We start from the raw sequence: 17391 nt of genomic DNA, 5'->3' as shown, positions 1-17391 counted from the left end.
GCGTGACAGTGGTACTGTTAACCAGCCACTAAGATCCATGCAAGTCCTCCATGGGCTGTGCATGCCCAGGCCATGTGCTTGCATAAACACACCACAAGGCCAACGTACCAAAACTATGACTGCAACATGCAAATCTGCAGAGTCATGATCGACTCCACACACAAAGCTGGTGAGATAGTGATACAGATAGTGTTGGGGGTGTGTGTGTTTTATTATGTACAGTGTTACTGAGTGTGTGTGACCCAGTTATACACTTACCTCATCTAAAGCTTATCTATCCTGTCAAACTAATCTGTCACACATACTAATCTCAGGGAAATTCCCAGCTATGTGGGCCAAGAATTTAAAAAAAAAAAAAAGAAAGAAAAGAAATTGAACCCTAAATGACTGATTTTACAACTAAAAAAACAAACAAAACATAGCGAACCACATATATTTTCTCGGTGCCTTGGCAGCTGCATTATTAAAGTCAGTTTAAATAGAATTCCACACAGTGGTAATGTGGTGAAAGTGTATATTACCAAAGATAACTGTACTCAAAGTTGAGGGTATTTTATTTTATTTTTCTCCCTGCAGTGAGATCTTCCCTTATCTGGTGGTGGTAATCGGGCTGGAGAACGTCTTGGTGCTCACCAAGTCTGTGGTTTCCACCCCTGTCGACCTCGAGGTCAAACTGCGCATAGCTCAAGGTAAGTTTGGAGAATGTAGTTTAGTCACGGCTTATTAAATATTGTGCATTTCTTTATTTTTCCCTGATTGTTGTTGTTTTTTCAGGCCTTAGTAATGAGAGCTGGTCTATCATGAAGAATATGGCCACTGAGCTGTGTATTATCCTCATTGGATATTTCACTCTTGTGCCAGCTATCCAGGTAAGAGGACAAATGCTGGAACTGTTGAAGGAAGTGCACCAGGAGAAAACTGTAGTTAAAGTTATTGTTATTAAATAAGCAAAGCATAATGCTAAATCAAGTCAGGTGGGAAATGCTTCTGTGTGGTTAATGTCTCTTCTGGTTTTTGTTTATTTTAGGAATTCTGTTTATTTGCTGTTGTGGGGCTGGTGTCTGACTTCTTCCTGCAGATGTTTTTCTTCACCACTGTACTATCTATAGACATTCGCCGCATGGAGGTGAGAAACGCATATGCATACTTTCATCACTCGATATTTTCAGCATGTATCGTGAAGTTTTTGTTTTTTTGAAATATATATTTTTGGCCTTTTAACTGGCTTTATTGGATAGATACAGTGAAAATCGACAGGAAAGCGGAGGGAAAGAGAGAGGGGAAGACATGCGGCAAAGGGCCACGGGTCGGACTCGAACCTGAGCTGGCCACTTTCAGCCATGCGGCATATGGTTGCCTGCTTATCCGACTGAACTAAACTAGCGCCATGTATAGTGAAGTTGACTTAAAATATGAAAAACGATGTTAAAAAAAATGTGTGAACCTCATTATTTCCCTTTAGCTGGCTGACCTGAACCGCCGCCTGCCAGCTGAAGCAGGTATGCCTCCACCCAAGCCAGGCCCCCTGCGTACACGTGAGGTACCCCCTCCACCGCGACCCTCTCCGCATACAATCACTCTGCAGACCCCAGCCTTTAGAAACTTGAGGCTCCCCAAGAGGCTGCGTGTGGTGTACTTCCTGGCTCGCACACGCCTGGCTCAGCGCATCATCATGGTGAGAAGACAAATTCAGAACTGACTGTAAATGTTTTTGTGCACTTTGCTGCCATTTGTCTTCAACTGTCAGCTTCTAATTCTTTCATACAATGGCAAAGACTGACAAGATCTGGGGTGAATGTCTGTTTCAGCTTTAAAACTAACAGAATAGCTTTTACAGTCTGCAAGCTTATTGCTGTGCCTGCATAAAGCCAACAATTTATGTAAAGATGCCTATACTGTAAGGTGGATTCGTTTAATGCAAGCATATACATGCATTAGGTTAAAATGGTCTAAATTAAGTAAATATCAGCTCAATGTAAAATGAAGCTGGCCACATATTCCAGCTAACTTATCAACATGACCTTTTTATTTTTTCATTTTTAGGCTGGCACGGTGATCTGGATTGGTATCCTTGTGTATACCGACCCAGCTGGAATCCGCACCTACCTGGCTGCACAGGTGTCTGAACAAAGCCCCTTAGGTGACCCCGGGGGAGGCGGTCTGCCCCCACACCTGGGAGTGGCCCCGGTTTTTCGAGGTGGGGATCCTACCAGCACCTTAAGCATCCATCGTGCACCAGATCCAACTCCTTTACCTGAGAACCAATCGCAGGGACATCATGGTCCTCCAAGGGCGGGGCCCATTCCACAGTCCCCACCCGCTGTACCTCAGATCACCTGGGGGGAGGAGGATGAGGAGGGATGGAGGAGACTGTCCTTCAGGCACTGGCCATCACTCTTCAGTTACTACAACATCACTTTAGCAAAAAGGCGAGTGCTGCTGGAGAGTTTGTTGTTGTTGTTGTTGTTGTTTGTCAGTCTGTTATTTTCTTAATTGGAACACAGTATATTACACTGTAGTGGAGATCCCAAATCTTCCATGAAAGCAAGTGAAGCAGTTTAGATTTTCTTGCCTCATTATGATACTGGTGCAGCATAATGTGTTGATTCATTCCCGGCGTGTATGTGATGTTTCTGCAAAATGAAATGCTGCATTATGACGTTTATATCAACTCCAAATTAAAGATGGACAAAAAGAACCACTAATTTCTGTCAGCCATTCTCCACATGGAAAATGCAGCTACAAACAAGTCACCTACTTCAGTTATGTGCTTATGCGTTGTCCAACAAACACTTTCCCACTTTAAAGGTGTAAAAGCCAGGAACAATTCTTTTTTTTTTTTTTTTTTCTTAATTCTTTAATTCTGCTTCGATTTTTCTTTCAGCTTCATTATGTCCACTATGTTATTGTCTTTTTACAGGTACATTAGCATCTTACCTGTCATCCCAATCACTGTTCATCTGACACCCCAGGAGGCCATTGACGCACGTCACCCTCAGGACACGAGACACCCTCAACCACCCATTCTCAAGGTTTCTGCTGACTTACAGACAGACCTCACCCTCTACAAGTTAGTACTCAGAAAGACACCGACCTCTACCCGCTTTAAGTTTGAACTGCCTCACAAACTCTTTGATAAACCTGCATGCCTTAAGGTGTTAAAAAGGTAACTTTTGATTATTTAAATCCAGCTGATTTTCGAGTTGTTTGCCCCAACTATTCTAGAGACTCGCATTGAAAAGGACGTTTCTCAAAGCAACATAAGCCTCCTACAGCTCTCCAAACAAGAAATGAAAGGATTTCTGTGAAAATGTTGATCTGACCAAACATATGCATGTAGGATCTACAGGCAGGGCAGCTTACCACCTGTTGGGTCATGTTAATCCCCGCTTGTTTGGGTTCTTGTTGTTTTGGGTACTTTCCTGCTGTTATTATAAGTTCATGAGGAAATTATTTACCGTAATTGTCGGGCTATAAGCCGCTACTTTTTGCACAAGCTTTGAACCCTGCGGCTTTTAGTCAGGTGCGGCTTTTCTATGGATTGTCCATGATTTTTGTCATATCGTAAGACGATTTGTTTTGTTTGTTCCGCTGTTGTACGGCACTACATTGCCTGGCGGAAGGGCATGTGATCAGATACACAGTATCGGGGTTCAAGAGTGGTATGTTGGTCACATGTCCATCCGCCAGGCAACATAGTGCCGTACAAGTAGCGCGAAAAACAAACTTCAAAGTAGCGCTACACGTTCAGCGGGAGGCGTGGATGACGAGCGGCGATAAACTTGCGAAAAGCAAGTTATGCTCAACTCCACGGGTGGAATCTGACAGCGTGGAAAAGTGTGAAAACATCCATGATGTGTCTCCAAACAGCCATCTCTTTCTTGACAGTTCGCTTTGTGCATATTCTCTTACATATGATAAGTCAACATTGAAACACCTGCAGCTTTTAGTCAGGTGCGGCTAATGTATGTACAAAACAGGATTTTCCCCTGATTTTAGCTTGTGCGGCTAATATTCAGGTGCGCTTTGTAGTCCGGGAAATACGGTATGTGTAATATGTAGACACATGATTAAAGAAATAAGGGGAAATGCTGAAATCTCAGAATCCTCTGAATGCTAAATTACCTGCCTTAATTAGTATCTTATGAAAGAAGGTACAGATGAACCAGCTCTGATTGTTTTTATGAGTTCATATAATTTTTGTTTTAGACAAATTACAAAGAAACATAATCTTCTTAGCCTAATTGAATGAGTGATATCTTTTTCAGGCCCCGGCTTTTCTTAGTTTCACTTCAGTTTAGCGATCACTGTTTTTGCACATGGTTAGAAAAAAACAAAAACCTTGACGTCACACAGCTGAGTGTAAATAGGGGCCACAGCAGATAAAGGACCTTGACCTTCACACTTTGTACCAGTGTGTCATTGAATCGATTGCACCTTGGACACTGAAGCCTTTAAGTTTCTTCTGCAATATTGGTGAAGTTGGAGCAGTGAAGTACAATAGCATTTAGGGCATTTGAGCCATTCAGGTTTAGTTTTCCAGACATGAAATAACATAATTTTGGACTAAAAGCTTTTTTGTTTTTTTCCCATTTTCTTTTCTTTTCAGCTGCAGTCTTAGTCTATGTCTGCGAAACTGCTCTTGGAGGTCTTGCAAAGAGAAATCATCACACTTGGATTTTTCTTTTCTCAAAATCAAAAACATTTTTTTAAGTTATTTTTAAACTGGTCGGTGCTGTAGATATATTTTCTATTACAGTATTTAAGTTGACATAACACAGAAGGGAGTAAAAGAGCACCTACGTTTCATGCTTGACTTAGTGCTCACTGTGTTGCTGGGCTGATGGTAATCTTCTTTTATGTGAGGTGAAAATGCAGTTTCTTTGTGTGTATTCTAATAATGCCCGGGGTTATCTGTCTTTAGCAAGTATTCATATTCTCTAACTGGCCAAGCCTGGCTGACTTGTTTACTTTACAGGCTTTGTCAGTGTTTTTTATGGGCCTTTTTTTTCTTACCCTAGCAGGTGACACATTCAGGGACAATGGGCTAATCCTGTGTGGGAAGTATTTACTGTGCAAGAATATCTTAGGAATTTCTTCAGTGTTAGCATAGACTTCAGTGATGACTTTGGTCAGAGGTCAAAGTCACAGTGAAAAATACAATTTTAGACATGATTGCAGAAACTCACTACAACTAGACTAGCTGTCAGTGGCATGGCACATTGGTGAGCACATTTAAGCTCACCCCCAGTCTACCATAGTACTTAAGGTACAACACCATTAGAAATGTTGTTAGATTGTTATTTTATGGAAATTAAAGTTTAACTTTGGTTAAAATTTTAGAATTCTGTAGTATAGCAAATCACTCTTAAGACTAGAAGTGTTCTTTTACACAACAATGATGAGCGATCGATACGTGCGTGCGTGTATACAATATCGGTCCAATAAAGCTGCTAAAATGGGAAGATAATGTTCTTTATCTTAGAGGGAGGTTCAGAGACACCGATTCACTGTCCTTTCCAGCTTTATCAGCTTATAACAGCCTCATCTATCTGCCGCAACAACACTGTACCGTGTTATGTAAACCAGTCTGTCACCTTGACATAAGTGTGATGTTTTTGGTCATCTTTGGACTGCAGATATGATTGCTATCAGCAGTTTGGTCAGGGTCGTGGCCTTCACAGTTGGGAAGTGGCAACTGACATCAACACTGGTTTCGATAGATGGAAGGCCAGACTGATAAAGGTGTTACAAGGGAATTCTCTGTACTTTAATCTGGAGCAAAGATCTGTACATGTAACAGACGAGTCAGCGTAGCCCTGTCTTGTTTAAGAGAAGTTTTGAACTGGATCAAGTCTCTCATCCTACTTTTGTGTGATCATACACGAGCGATTTCACAGACTAACACAAGAAGAGCTTTCCAGTGTTCCTCTTAACACAAGTTTTTCTTCTCTTTTTAAAAGAAGAAAAACTTTTAAAACCATCTTGATCAAAATCAACTTTAAACAGGAAAAAAGTTTGAACCAGTTAATACTGACTCCATCTCATCTGTTTCTGATTTTACCTTTGAAAACCGCTGGATGTTTGTGTGAAGTAACCGTAGTGTGTAACAGGTCTGAACACAGGATTAGAGTTCATCATCATCATTTGTGCTGTTTCTTCTTTTTTTTAGAGTAACATCTAAAAGTTTATAAATAAAACTACATGGCAAGTAGTAAGATTCATAAAATCTTTTTGTTGTTGTTGCTACAATTATAAAATTTGATTCAAATATCTTGTGAAATGTATGTTTAAAAAAAAAAAATCTTCCGAACTAGTTTCCTCCTCTTCATTCTCACTGCTGTTCATCTGTTTGTATTGAACAAGTTCAAAAATCCCACTCAGGGCTCTAGACTAACTTTTTGCCATGGGCGTACTGGTACACCTAACTTTTTAAAGTTTATAATAATTTATATAATGTGTTTTTCTGGATACACTGTGCTTTTTCAGCATTCAAAGATTGATGACACCGTGTCAGAGCACTGGCTATGAATTTCAGAAGGATCAGGCCTTAACTTAACAGAAAAGTTAGCAATAGTTCTTTTCCTATTACAGCTACATCCACTTCTGTCGTGCCTAGGCTGCTCACTAGGGCTGGGTATCATCACTGATTTCTATAATCCATTCAATTCCAGTTTTCAAAGTCCCGATTCGATTCAACTTAGCCTCAGACAGTCAGAAATATTATAATTCTGATCATTTATTAGCACTGACTTCATCAGAATTGTGAACATCACAGCAGATGCCTTTGTGTGAAAGTAACTGAGAATAAAACACAGAAAAACATGAAGGAGATTTTCCTGGTCTGGCTTTTTATAGCAGATAACCTTAAAAATATTCTACAATGTTCTGCATATAAAGTTTAAATTTCTTCAGTATTGAACAACAGAAAAAAATAGGCTTTCTTGTCAGAGGTCATTTAAGTGAAAAAAAGATGACAGCCAACAGCGCTGTAAACAACGGTAGCCTGGTGGGTAATAAGCGAATGAATAATACAGAAAACAGAGATTGGAGATGGGAAACTGTTCTTGAAGTACAGAGAGAGATAGAGAGAGAGCTAGCTGTGCATGGAGTGTGATTTTAATAGTCGTGAAAGCAAAACAGCAAAATTCATGACGACATTGATCAAATGTGAAGCGCAGTTTGCTGCTTCTTTTGCTGCTGGCTCGGTGAATTTTGGTTGGAGAGAGACAAAACCTGCAGCTCAGAATCAGCGCAAAAAGACGTAATCACAGCGCGGACCGGACGCATCAGTAGCCCTGCCACTACATCATCACCAGAAACCAATGAGCTACACATCTCCCTCACAAGTGGCTACAGTCTAAAACGGAGCTAAAAGAAAGCAAATATTTTGCCATTTATATTGTGAACATGAGTAAAACTGCAAATAAATGGCGATGTTGCCCCAGAGGTCCTGGATGTCTAAATAAGCAACTGTGTGTCAATGCTGGTTCCCCAACTCGTTTCTGCTGCCAGTAACTCTCCTGTTATTGCAGTTAAAATGTTTTTAAAAGCTAACAGAAGTACACAGACTGCCTTGTTTTTATTTGTTTGTGCGTGAGTTTAAATGATGTCAGGGACTTTAGATGGATTTTACTCATTGGAAAACAAATGGCCAATAAAGTAGAGATTAGCAAAATAAAGAGAAACACAGAAAGTAGTAGTAGTACACCTTTACCCCTTAAAAGCCTACTAGGAGTAACCCTTAAAGCTCTTTTTCTGAACTGAGGAGTTTGTCCCATATTTGGCCTGTTTGTAGAACAAGATTACTGACTGTGCATCAGATGTTTGTGCGATGTTTGTCTCCTTATACAGCTGCATTTCAAAAATCCTGGCCGTCAAAATGTTCCCTTCATGGGGGGAAAGGGTTAAAGCTCTACTTTCACATTACAGATGTGGGTTTTTTTTAAACAGAGAAAGTCAACACTCCTCTGCCAGGTTATCATCACATTAGCTCCACATTCCACAGTAGAGCTGGCACATGCGCTCTTTCAGGGTTTTTCTTTTCCAAGCGGTCAGTTCCACGTATTGTGAGTTAGATTTGTACAGTTGTACTTGTTCAACACACAAACTATATAAACATGTGAGTGTGCAGCTGCAGAACAATGTTTTAGGTAAACATCGAGATCTGTTATCCTGTTGTCAGTTATGAACAGTTTCTCACTTTGCTGCTTGATTTTTGGTCAATCTTTATACACGAGTTGGGCTTTTTACTCATCTGACTGTGAAAGTGTCCGGATAATATTTTAGGAAACTCAGCATCTCCACAGTATTTTGTGAGAGATAAAGTCTGTTAGGGATCTAGAGCTTCAATTAAAAGGGTGAATTCATGGAACATTGAAAAATTCTGTGAAGGAGATGACGAGCATATACAGAAGTTCAGCTTCTGTGTGATTGTTAAATGTGTTGTCGTGTGGTGGCACTGCACTCCTGACTCTTTTGTGTTGTCTTTGGATCCAGGGTGGCAGCTCTGGGCCTGGCTGCGGGTGTCCTGCTGGTTCTGCTGCTCTTCTGTCTGTATCGCGTTCTCTGCCCACGAAACTACGGTCAGAATGGTGTCCCTCACGGGCGGCGGCGGCGAGGGGACCTGCCCTGTGACGATTACGGCTATTCACCACCTGTCAGCGAGATCTCACCACTGCTGCTGAGGGGCCACAGTATGGTGAGACTAAGATGGAGACGCCGCAGTCATTGTTTGTCCACCAAACAAACTCATAAGAAAGGCAACACTGTGTACATATAAAGAAAAAATAGCACGTGTTGTTTATTTAGTCAAATTTATTTGCACACTAACAATATTAGTTAATTTGTATTCCAGATGTATTTTAAGACCAGATCTCATCTATGTGGTGCAGATAAATCCAGTGTTAATGAGTTCAGTTGCAATGATTCAGATACTGTAATTATATAAAATCTGCTTAGCAAATATAGATTAAATGTCAATTTGAAAAAAGGGTAAAACAGCTGATTCCTATGCTTTTTAGCGATTTTAAAAGATACAGAAATGTGTTTGTGCTGTGTTGAGGTTTAAGCCAAGAGTACACTCACACTTGCTCATAGTACTATACTACAGTACAGGGTGGGCCATTTATATGCATACACCGTAATAACATGGGAATGGTTGGTGATACTAAAGTCCTGTTTGTGGCACATTAGTATATGTGAGGGGGCAAACTCCTCAAGATGGGTGGTGGCCATTTAGAAGTCGGCCATCTTGGATACAACTTTTGTTTTTTCAATAGGAAGAGGGCCATGTGACACACACTTATTGGTAATGTCACAAGAAAAACAATGGTGTGCTTGGTTTCAACGTAACTTTATTCTTCATCAGTTCGATGTGTCACATGGCCCTCTTCCTATGGAAAAAACAAAAGTAGGAGTTTGCCCCCTCACATATACTAATGTGCCACAAACTTTAATATCACCAACCATTCCCATTTTATTACAGTGTATCTATATAAATGGCCCACCCTGTACATTTATAAAAAAACAAAAATGCTGAATTTAATAAATGTGTATTAATTTCTTTTTTGGCTGATCACTTTAGTCTTATTTAAACCGGCTTCCTGCTCCATGTTTCCGTCCTGTAGGATATCGAGTGTTTGGCTAGCGATGGGATGCTGTTAGCTAGCTGCTGCCTGGCTGGACAGATCCGGGTTTGGGACGCACAGACTGGGGACTGCTTGACTGTCATTCCAAATCATGGGTGAGACACTCTTAATATCTTGTTTTAAAAACATTTCAATGCCATATTGATGTCTGTGATGTTTCCAGATTTGCTTTTACGTTGTTAGGAATTATTTGGTTTTTTTTATTTTTCCATTAAGTAAAATTTAGTTTAAAAACAAACTGTCAGTTTAGGAAATTTGAGGCTGAAAATTGATTGTATTATAGTGAATATGTTGGAGATGTCAGGCAGAAGAGGAAGTCTACAGAGGTTCATGGATGTAGTGAGAAAGGACACTCAGAGGGTTGCTGTGACAGAGGATGCTGGGATAGGGTGAGATGGAGGCTGGTGATCATCTGTGCTGACCACTAAAGGAAACAACTGAAAGTAGTAGTCATGATCTGGAATATGCAGTGAGCAGGGACAATCTGGTATTCATGGGTGGTTTTTAGATTATCAATTTATTTTTGCCTATCAGACCTTTTGTGCGGTAATGTTTGCCAGTAAATCTGCAAACATAAAGTCAGTTTATCTCTTCAAGTCATGCTAATGTTTTTTCTGTCTCCTTCTCAGGCTGAGGCGGAGCAGCAGCAGTGGCTGCTGGGACCACCGGAATGGCTGGGACAGCATGACCGGGGCTCAAGAATCAGAGTGTTTGAGTCCTGAACGAGACATCTCGTTTAATGGAGACGGGCTGACAGAGGACGAGCTCTACCCAGTAAGACGCCGCACCACGCCCAGTCGTCCCACTCTTTTCATTGACCAGCCCGATCTCACCCCGCTCATTGACACCAACTTCACCTCCCAGCCCCCTTCCCACCTGTCCACCGCACCCAGAGCAGGCTTTGATTTTGGAGGACTGGTGGAGCGTGCCTACATGGAGCACGAGCCCCCATCACCATCTACCTACGCCTCTCCGTCCTCAGCCTCCTCCTCGCCCCCATCAGGCGCTCAACTCCAGAGGAGTCCGAGCTTAGGGGAAGCAGCTACACCTGTAATCCAAGAAAGATCCCCGATGGGTGGGGCGCAAGCGGCAGGAGACTGGGAAAGCTCTGTCTGGGCCATGGAGCTCAGAGGGAATCTGATAGCTGCCGGGAGGAGCAGCGGCAAACTGGAGGTTTGTAAAAATTTCACATGTCACTCTGAAAAAAGTCATACTGTTGATCCGCTGGTGTTTAGAATCACTGTACAATTGCATCTGGTTACAGCTGTGGGACGCAGTGGAAGGGTGGCTACGCTGCAGCAATGAAGACGGTGTTTCTGGGATCACAGCTCTGGCCTTTCTCAACAACAGGTTAAACACACACATGCTCTAAATCGGCAAAAAATATTTTTCGGTCATTTTAATGGCACACTAATTATTTATTTTATGTAATTTTCCAACCTCTTAAAAGATGTTACTTGCTTCTATAACATTAGATTGTAACACATCAGATGTATGTTATAAATGGCCTGTATTTGTATAGCGCTTTACTAGTCCCTATGGACCCCAAAGCGCTTTACAGTACATTCAGTCATCCACCCATTCACACACACTGACACACTGGTGATGGCAAGCTACATTGTAGCCACAGCTGCCCTTGGGCACACTGACAGAGATTCAAAAGTGTGTCATCCTACTTGTGGCTACTATGCGCGGCTGTTCTTTATTCTGAGTGTCTCTTCCTTCCCAGAATTGTGGCAGCTAGGCTGAACGGGTCCTTAGATTTCTTCACTGTTGAGATGAACAAACCTCTGGGTCTGCTGCAGTACAGAGGTGAGGCTTGAAATGTTTCTGCATCAGTGTTGTATGAGTCAGTTAGATTTTTAATTGGGGAAAAATGTACAGTATGAGGTATTTTTTTTATTTTAAAAAGAAAATGAGATGAGGTAAACCTAAGTGGACGGATTTTTCCCTCTCTAAATAATTTTTCCCTCCAGGTCCCCCTGGGCGAAGCAGCATGCCTCAGTCTCCCTGTTACAGCAGTGAGGATGTGATCAGCTGCCAGCTCACACGCTCCGTACAGTGTGCTCACCAAAAGCCGATCACGGTGCTTCGTGCAGCTGCCGGCAGAGTCGTCACTGGCAGCCAAGACCACACAGTCCGGGTAACAGACCTGCACTCTGTCCTTCTTATTTCAAGTACAACAAATATTGTTTTGATTTCTCATTAAACTCTATAGCATAGGTGTCAAACTCTGGCCCGCGGGCCAAATTTGGCCGCAGCCTAATTACATTTGGCCCGCAAAGCCATACCAAATTACTATTAGAGCTGACCTACTGGTATTATACAGCTAATGTATATATTGTTTAGTATTAAGCTTTGCTTGTTCCATATTCAGTTTTTCAGCAAAACTTGTTTGAGTCCATAAGAAAAGATTCATTCTTATATCTGGAGGAAGATTTTTTTTTTCCAATAAATATTAAGGTAGTAATATTATTAATATTACTTTGTTCCAGTTTTGAGTTTTGGCCCACTGTGTATTTGAGTTTGACACCCCTGCTCTATAGAATGGATCTTATTGGCAGTAAAAAAAATAAAAAATAACTCCAAAAGCAGTCTTTGTGATAGTGCTTTTAATAGATCATCCTTATCTGCGTGTGCTGTTTAGGTTTATCGACTGGAGGACTCTTGCTGCCTCTTTACCCTGCAAGGTCACTCTGGAGGGATTACAGCCATCTACATAGACCAGGTCAGCAATGTCCCTGTGTCTCGTAACATTTCATATTGTGATAACGGAGGCATTGGTGAATATATTCTCTAAAAACCGTGGGTCAAAATAGAGGAATTACCAAAGTAAAACCACAAAGTTGTTTCACGAAACAGTAAATTAGACTTAATTACAAACTTTTCCCTCTCAGACGATGGTTCTAGCAAGCGGTGGGCAGGACGGCGCCATCTGCTTGTGGGATGTCCTGACAGGGAGCCGAGTCAGCCATGTTTACGGTCACTGTGGTGATGTCACCTCGCTGGTGTGTACAACCTCTTGTGTCATCAGCTCAGGACTGGATGACCTCATCTGTATCTGGGACCGCAGCACTGGAATCAAGCTGTACTCAATACAGCAGGTACTGTGCTTGCCTTTTAATCTCAGTCTCCTTCACGTCTTCATTTCTTTAACCCTCTAAAGCCTAACCTGGCGTCAGACGGGTGTTTGCAATTATTATTTTTTTCAACAGTGTAATTCCCTGTAACTCCAAAATTCCAACAGTTCCTAAAAGCAGTGGCTCTGTGTCTCTATCTGACAGAGACCAAAGAAACTCTCCTTAGTCATCACAAAAAGCTTTCTAAAAATGTCCTGATTTCTAATCCTTTACATGATAAGTTTAATTTCTCAAGAATACAAACAGTAGTTGGAGCCCTTAAAATGCATTACACAGCAGTCTGTTATCAGCTTCTCTTTTCTTCCCACCAGGAGGTGGGTTGCGGGGCCAGTCTGGGTGTGATCTCAGAGTCTCTGCTGGTGACGGGGGGGCAGGGCTGCGTCTCCTTCTGGGACCTGAATTTCGGCGACCTGCTGCAGACGGTGTACCTGGGTCAGAGTAGCGACGGTCAGGGTGTCCGGCAGCTGCTGGTGCTGGACAACGCCGCCATCGTTTGCGACTTTGGCAGCGAGCTCAGCTTGGTCTACGTTCCCTCTGTGTTGGAGAAACTGGACTGAGAAGGGCTGGCAGCTATCAGTGGGAACAGTCAAAGCATCCAGTTTTTGCTTTGTTTCGTTGGTTCTGGCGTTTGGATGATGTGCGATCATTAGATACAAGACTATCTGTTTTAACAGGGAGGTGTTTTAAAGTCTGGATATCATGAGGAAAAACTGGCTGTTGAACCTACTGCGTTTTATCAGAGCCATCTTGCTGACGTTACGGAAGGTCACGAGTTTGGTTAAGGTTGGATTTTTCTCACTTGAAGGGAGCCCGCCAGTTCTGAGTTTGTGCTTTTTGTGCACGCACATTTGTTTTTGCAGATCTGCCCTCTATGCTGCTCACACAGGGCGGGGGGAGGCTTGTGACCCCACCCACCCAGAGAGGAGGACCATAGAGCTCCTCCTTTTTGTTTTGTTTTCTTTCTTTTTAATATTCCTGCTGTGCCGTGCGCTCAACAGCGAAGTGCAGCCGCAGAGAGCTCGACAGGTCCATCGCCTGCGGGGATGAATTGAGCGTGTGTGAGAGAAAGATTGATTGAATGAGTTTAGACCCTTTTTTATAGTAAAACTGCTGAGAACAAAAGTTGATTGGTTATGTGTGAAGTGTGCGTTTGTGTGAGGGAGAACCAATGATTACTGTATAAAGTAAACCTCCAGAGGGGGCTGTTTTTATGTCTACATTTATTATTTATTAGCGATACTTTTTTTTTTTTTTTTTTTTTCCCTTTTTGAGTAACAGTTTGTATATGAATGACTAATCACAGCTCTTAAATAAGACCATAATAATGTGGAAAAGGTGACTTAAATGTAAGAAGGTGTTTATTTGTTTGGCAGCACTGGGCTTTTGGTTGTTTGTAGCAGTGAGGTGGAAACACATGTGTGTTTGTAGATTTGGAGGCCGCAGGGAGGCAGAAAGGGTTCCTCCTTTACCCCAACCTCGGCCTCTGACTCTGGGGTTACTGATGCTGTATGAGGGGCTGCTTTTCCCCAGTGCGTTACACCTTCATCAGGCTACCTCCATTTTTCAAATAGCTTGAATTTTGGATGACTGATGTTGCATTTTTTTTTAAAAAATATATTCTGTGCTTTAGAGATTTTTTTTTTTTTTTTATCACCGTTTAGCCATAACTTGGTCACCTGATATCATTTTTAATCCACGATCTTTAATTCAAGCCACAAAGGGTGACGAAACCTTGTCTACTACTTGGATCACGTTAGATATACTGTGTGTATATTTTTAGTTTTTGGTATGTTGTTGATGCACGCTTAAGCAGAGTTTGTCCTGAAACCTGTTCTTTTTTTCAGCGACCAGGTGGTAAAAATGTGAAGGAAGGTAACAGCGAATGCATCCTGTCCCTAATCTCGCATAATACTAGTACATTTTAAAACAGTTTGCAGTATTGATGTTGGATTTTTCACATCAGGAATGGGATTGATATATAACCTTTTGAAAATTTGGACCTGACACATGTGACACACTGTTCAGATAATCTTTTCCTGAAACACACACAGTATTATATCACACATCTTTTTAATTGGACTAAACAGGAAATGTCAATAGTATTTTCAGTCAGTTTTTCCACTATTAGTCATACGGTTGCTCTCTGTCAGGTATGAATGTTTTCACAAACACTTGCTAGACGCCTTAAGAAACCAGACAAAAGCATGTCAATCATTGTTTTGTAGCGTGTATAATATGAAGCTTCTGTCTGAACATCGAGTAAAGAGCCTGTTGTCTCAATTTGTAGCTTCAAAGAAGTCTGAGTGGGCAGCAGAACTATTTTACCTATCCTGTTAAGATACAACTCTGGCTCATTAACTAGTTTCAGTTATGTTTAATCATAATAATCAACTACTACTACTCCATTTTCACTTTTATTCAGCTGAACAGGAATAGCGGTTTGACAACCAGTGTGATTTAAAATGTAGTTGAATTCAGTTTCCACTTGCAGAAGTAGCAGCTTTCTACATTCGTTTGATTCCCTGTAGAGTGTTTAAACAATGACACATGATAGATAGTTGTTGGTTATGGAGAAACTTGAAGGTAAAAAATGAAAACGTTTTTAGGTCCCAAAAGTCTGAACTTTTGTACTTATTCTGCACACCGGGTGAAAATCCTGTCAATACTGAAACTGTTAAATTCTTAAACTCAACAAGCCAAGTATTTATGATAGCAATGCATTTTTCAACATTTTAACCCGCTCGTTTTTGAGTCGGTGCCTGAACTTCACCTTTTTACTCTGGGTAGAAAGAATGCAATCCTGCAGGTTAAAGATTTTTCTCTGACGCCAACAACATCCACGATGTCCAGAATGTATTTTCTCCCAGTCGTCACCTGTTGTTTCAATCTGTATCTCCTGAATGTCGTCTCAGAAAATCCGTTAAGACCTGCACCTGATCCCTGCGGTCACAACACTAACTCCTTTCATCTCTAACCCTCTCTGATGTACAAGCTCACACACATTTTTAGGCACTTTGTTTTTGCAATTTCAGCTTGTATGCAGGAGAGTCGGATGTAACTGGACTTAAAGTTCACACCTGCAGCGCTGTTAGACACGCACGTGACATAAAGACTGCAGCGCTTGTTCCTCTCGGATGCAGCGACCAGTTTCTTTTCCAGAAACAAGCAGATGATTATCGTATGATTTATTTTTTATTTTTCCAACTGTAGCATCAGTATTCACATTTCAACTTCTGAGACGAATGGCACCTCCATCACAGAGGCCAGTGATGTGATCTTGCTGCTGTGGCTGTTGATTTATTAGCTTTGTGGTTTTTGTTTAGTTGAAAGCTTTAGAAACGGGGAATGTTTTGTTTTTTTTAGATTTCAGTTTCACGTGTTTTCTAGAAATGTGAATTAAAGCTCAAGTTTGATATTTTGGGAACTTGTATTTGCTTTCTTGCAGAGTTAAATACTGACGAATGTACACTGTGACTGTGTTAGCAACTCCAGTTAACTCTGATGTCAAGGAATTACACTCTATATTCAAAGAAATTGTCAGAGCTAAAACAGCCGTTTTATCATTGTGCTATTCGGTGATCACAGGAGCTCTATGACAAGGACATTTTATAGTGTTGTATATCTTACATTTCTAAAACAGGTGAGAAATCGCCAAGTGTAGTGTTGCAGGCACAGTTCCTCAGAAATGTGACCCTGATTCTGTCATGCTTTAGTTTATCTGCACATAAAAATGGACATGGACAGTTTCCTTTAACAGTGTTTACTAAATATCAAAGTCAAAAGGTCGAGAAATTACATATAAGAAAGACGAGAACTTGTGCCGTGTTACTGAAACGAAAACTTTGTGGCAGCAGTTTCCTCTGCCAGTAAGCGCGTACACACATTTTCCAAAATGTCAAACTATTCCTTTAAAGTTGAAGGATGGGAAGGTGGGTTGGTTTTGATTGAGTTGAGTCACTGCTTTTTCTGAATGTTTTTGTTTATAAAGATGAACTATGCCTTTAATTTTAGATCGCTTCATACCTTTCCGTCTCGTTGCAGCCGTCACGGCACCATATCAAGAGTTTGTGGATGCAGCAGCGACCTTTTTAATCATTTAGGTTAAAATAAATCTTTAGCTGCATCCTCACAATGAATGGCAGAGATGTTGTGGGTCTTGTTTGATCCTCCAGCTGCAAATACAAATCAGTGTAACATTTCTTACTTCATTTTTTTGTTTAGATTGCTGTAAAAAGCATCGCAGCACATAAACAAATGTAATCCCCAGGTGTTTTCCTCCCCCCTCACCCACTCCAGCCTTCTCCCCTCTTTGGCTGGCTACAATCTACGCAGGCTGTAGTAACTTGTTTACTATTTTGTAACAGCGCAAAACTTTGTACTAATTTTCAAATAAAGAGGCTTTGATACCACAAAGGTTGACTGTCTACTGGATTTATTTCAGATTTTACAATAATGAATGATTAGTGATCTTTTTTTTTTAATTCCAGAAGGACAATTTTTGTAATATTCTAGGTTTAAGATATTTACAGTGTTACAAAGAAAAATAATCAACTTGTTAAGACGTGCTGATTTGTATGCTGCTCTGTTAACATAAAAACTGA

The 17391-nt window shown here is 41.1% G+C and overlaps 1 protein-coding gene across 7 annotated transcripts in view; it reads left to right on the top strand.

Annotated features, from left to right (window-relative positions):
* scap (SREBF chaperone) overlaps positions 1–17203 on the top strand; it is a 33340-nt gene extending 16137 nt beyond the window's left edge. For 6 of the 7 annotated variants that reach the window (XM_087848427.1, XM_087848428.1, XM_087848430.1 and 3 more), the window contains 15 exons: positions 577–689; positions 775–869; positions 1028–1126; positions 1463–1675; positions 2044–2429; positions 2921–3070; positions 8500–8701; positions 9630–9745; positions 10280–10823; positions 10915–11000; positions 11380–11462; positions 11627–11793; positions 12298–12378; positions 12548–12754; positions 13102–17203. In XM_087848427.1, the coding sequence (XP_087704553.1) occupies positions 577–689; positions 775–869; positions 1028–1126; positions 1463–1675; positions 2044–2429; positions 2921–3070; positions 8500–8701; positions 9630–9745; positions 10280–10823; positions 10915–11000; positions 11380–11462; positions 11627–11793; positions 12298–12378; positions 12548–12754; positions 13102–13347 (2788 nt within the window). In that variant the 3' untranslated portion in view covers positions 13348–17203. The remainder of the gene's footprint in view (positions 1–576; positions 690–774; positions 870–1027; positions 1127–1462; positions 1676–2043; positions 2430–2920; positions 3071–8499; positions 8702–9629; positions 9746–10279; positions 10824–10914; positions 11001–11379; positions 11463–11626; positions 11794–12297; positions 12379–12547; positions 12755–13101) is intronic. The other variant, XM_087848426.1, reaches the window with a different exon arrangement.
* The last annotated feature ends 188 nt before the right edge of the window (positions 17204–17391 follow it).

The sequence above is a fragment of the Neolamprologus brichardi genome, chromosome 11 (genome assembly GCF_056152115.1).
Source record: "Neolamprologus brichardi isolate AB-2024 chromosome 11, ASM5615211v1, whole genome shotgun sequence".
Lineage (NCBI taxonomy): Eukaryota > Metazoa > Chordata > Actinopteri > Cichliformes > Cichlidae > Neolamprologus > Neolamprologus brichardi.
The sequence above is the reverse complement of the archived record's forward strand: the minus strand, read 5'-3'. Positions and strand labels throughout refer to the sequence as shown.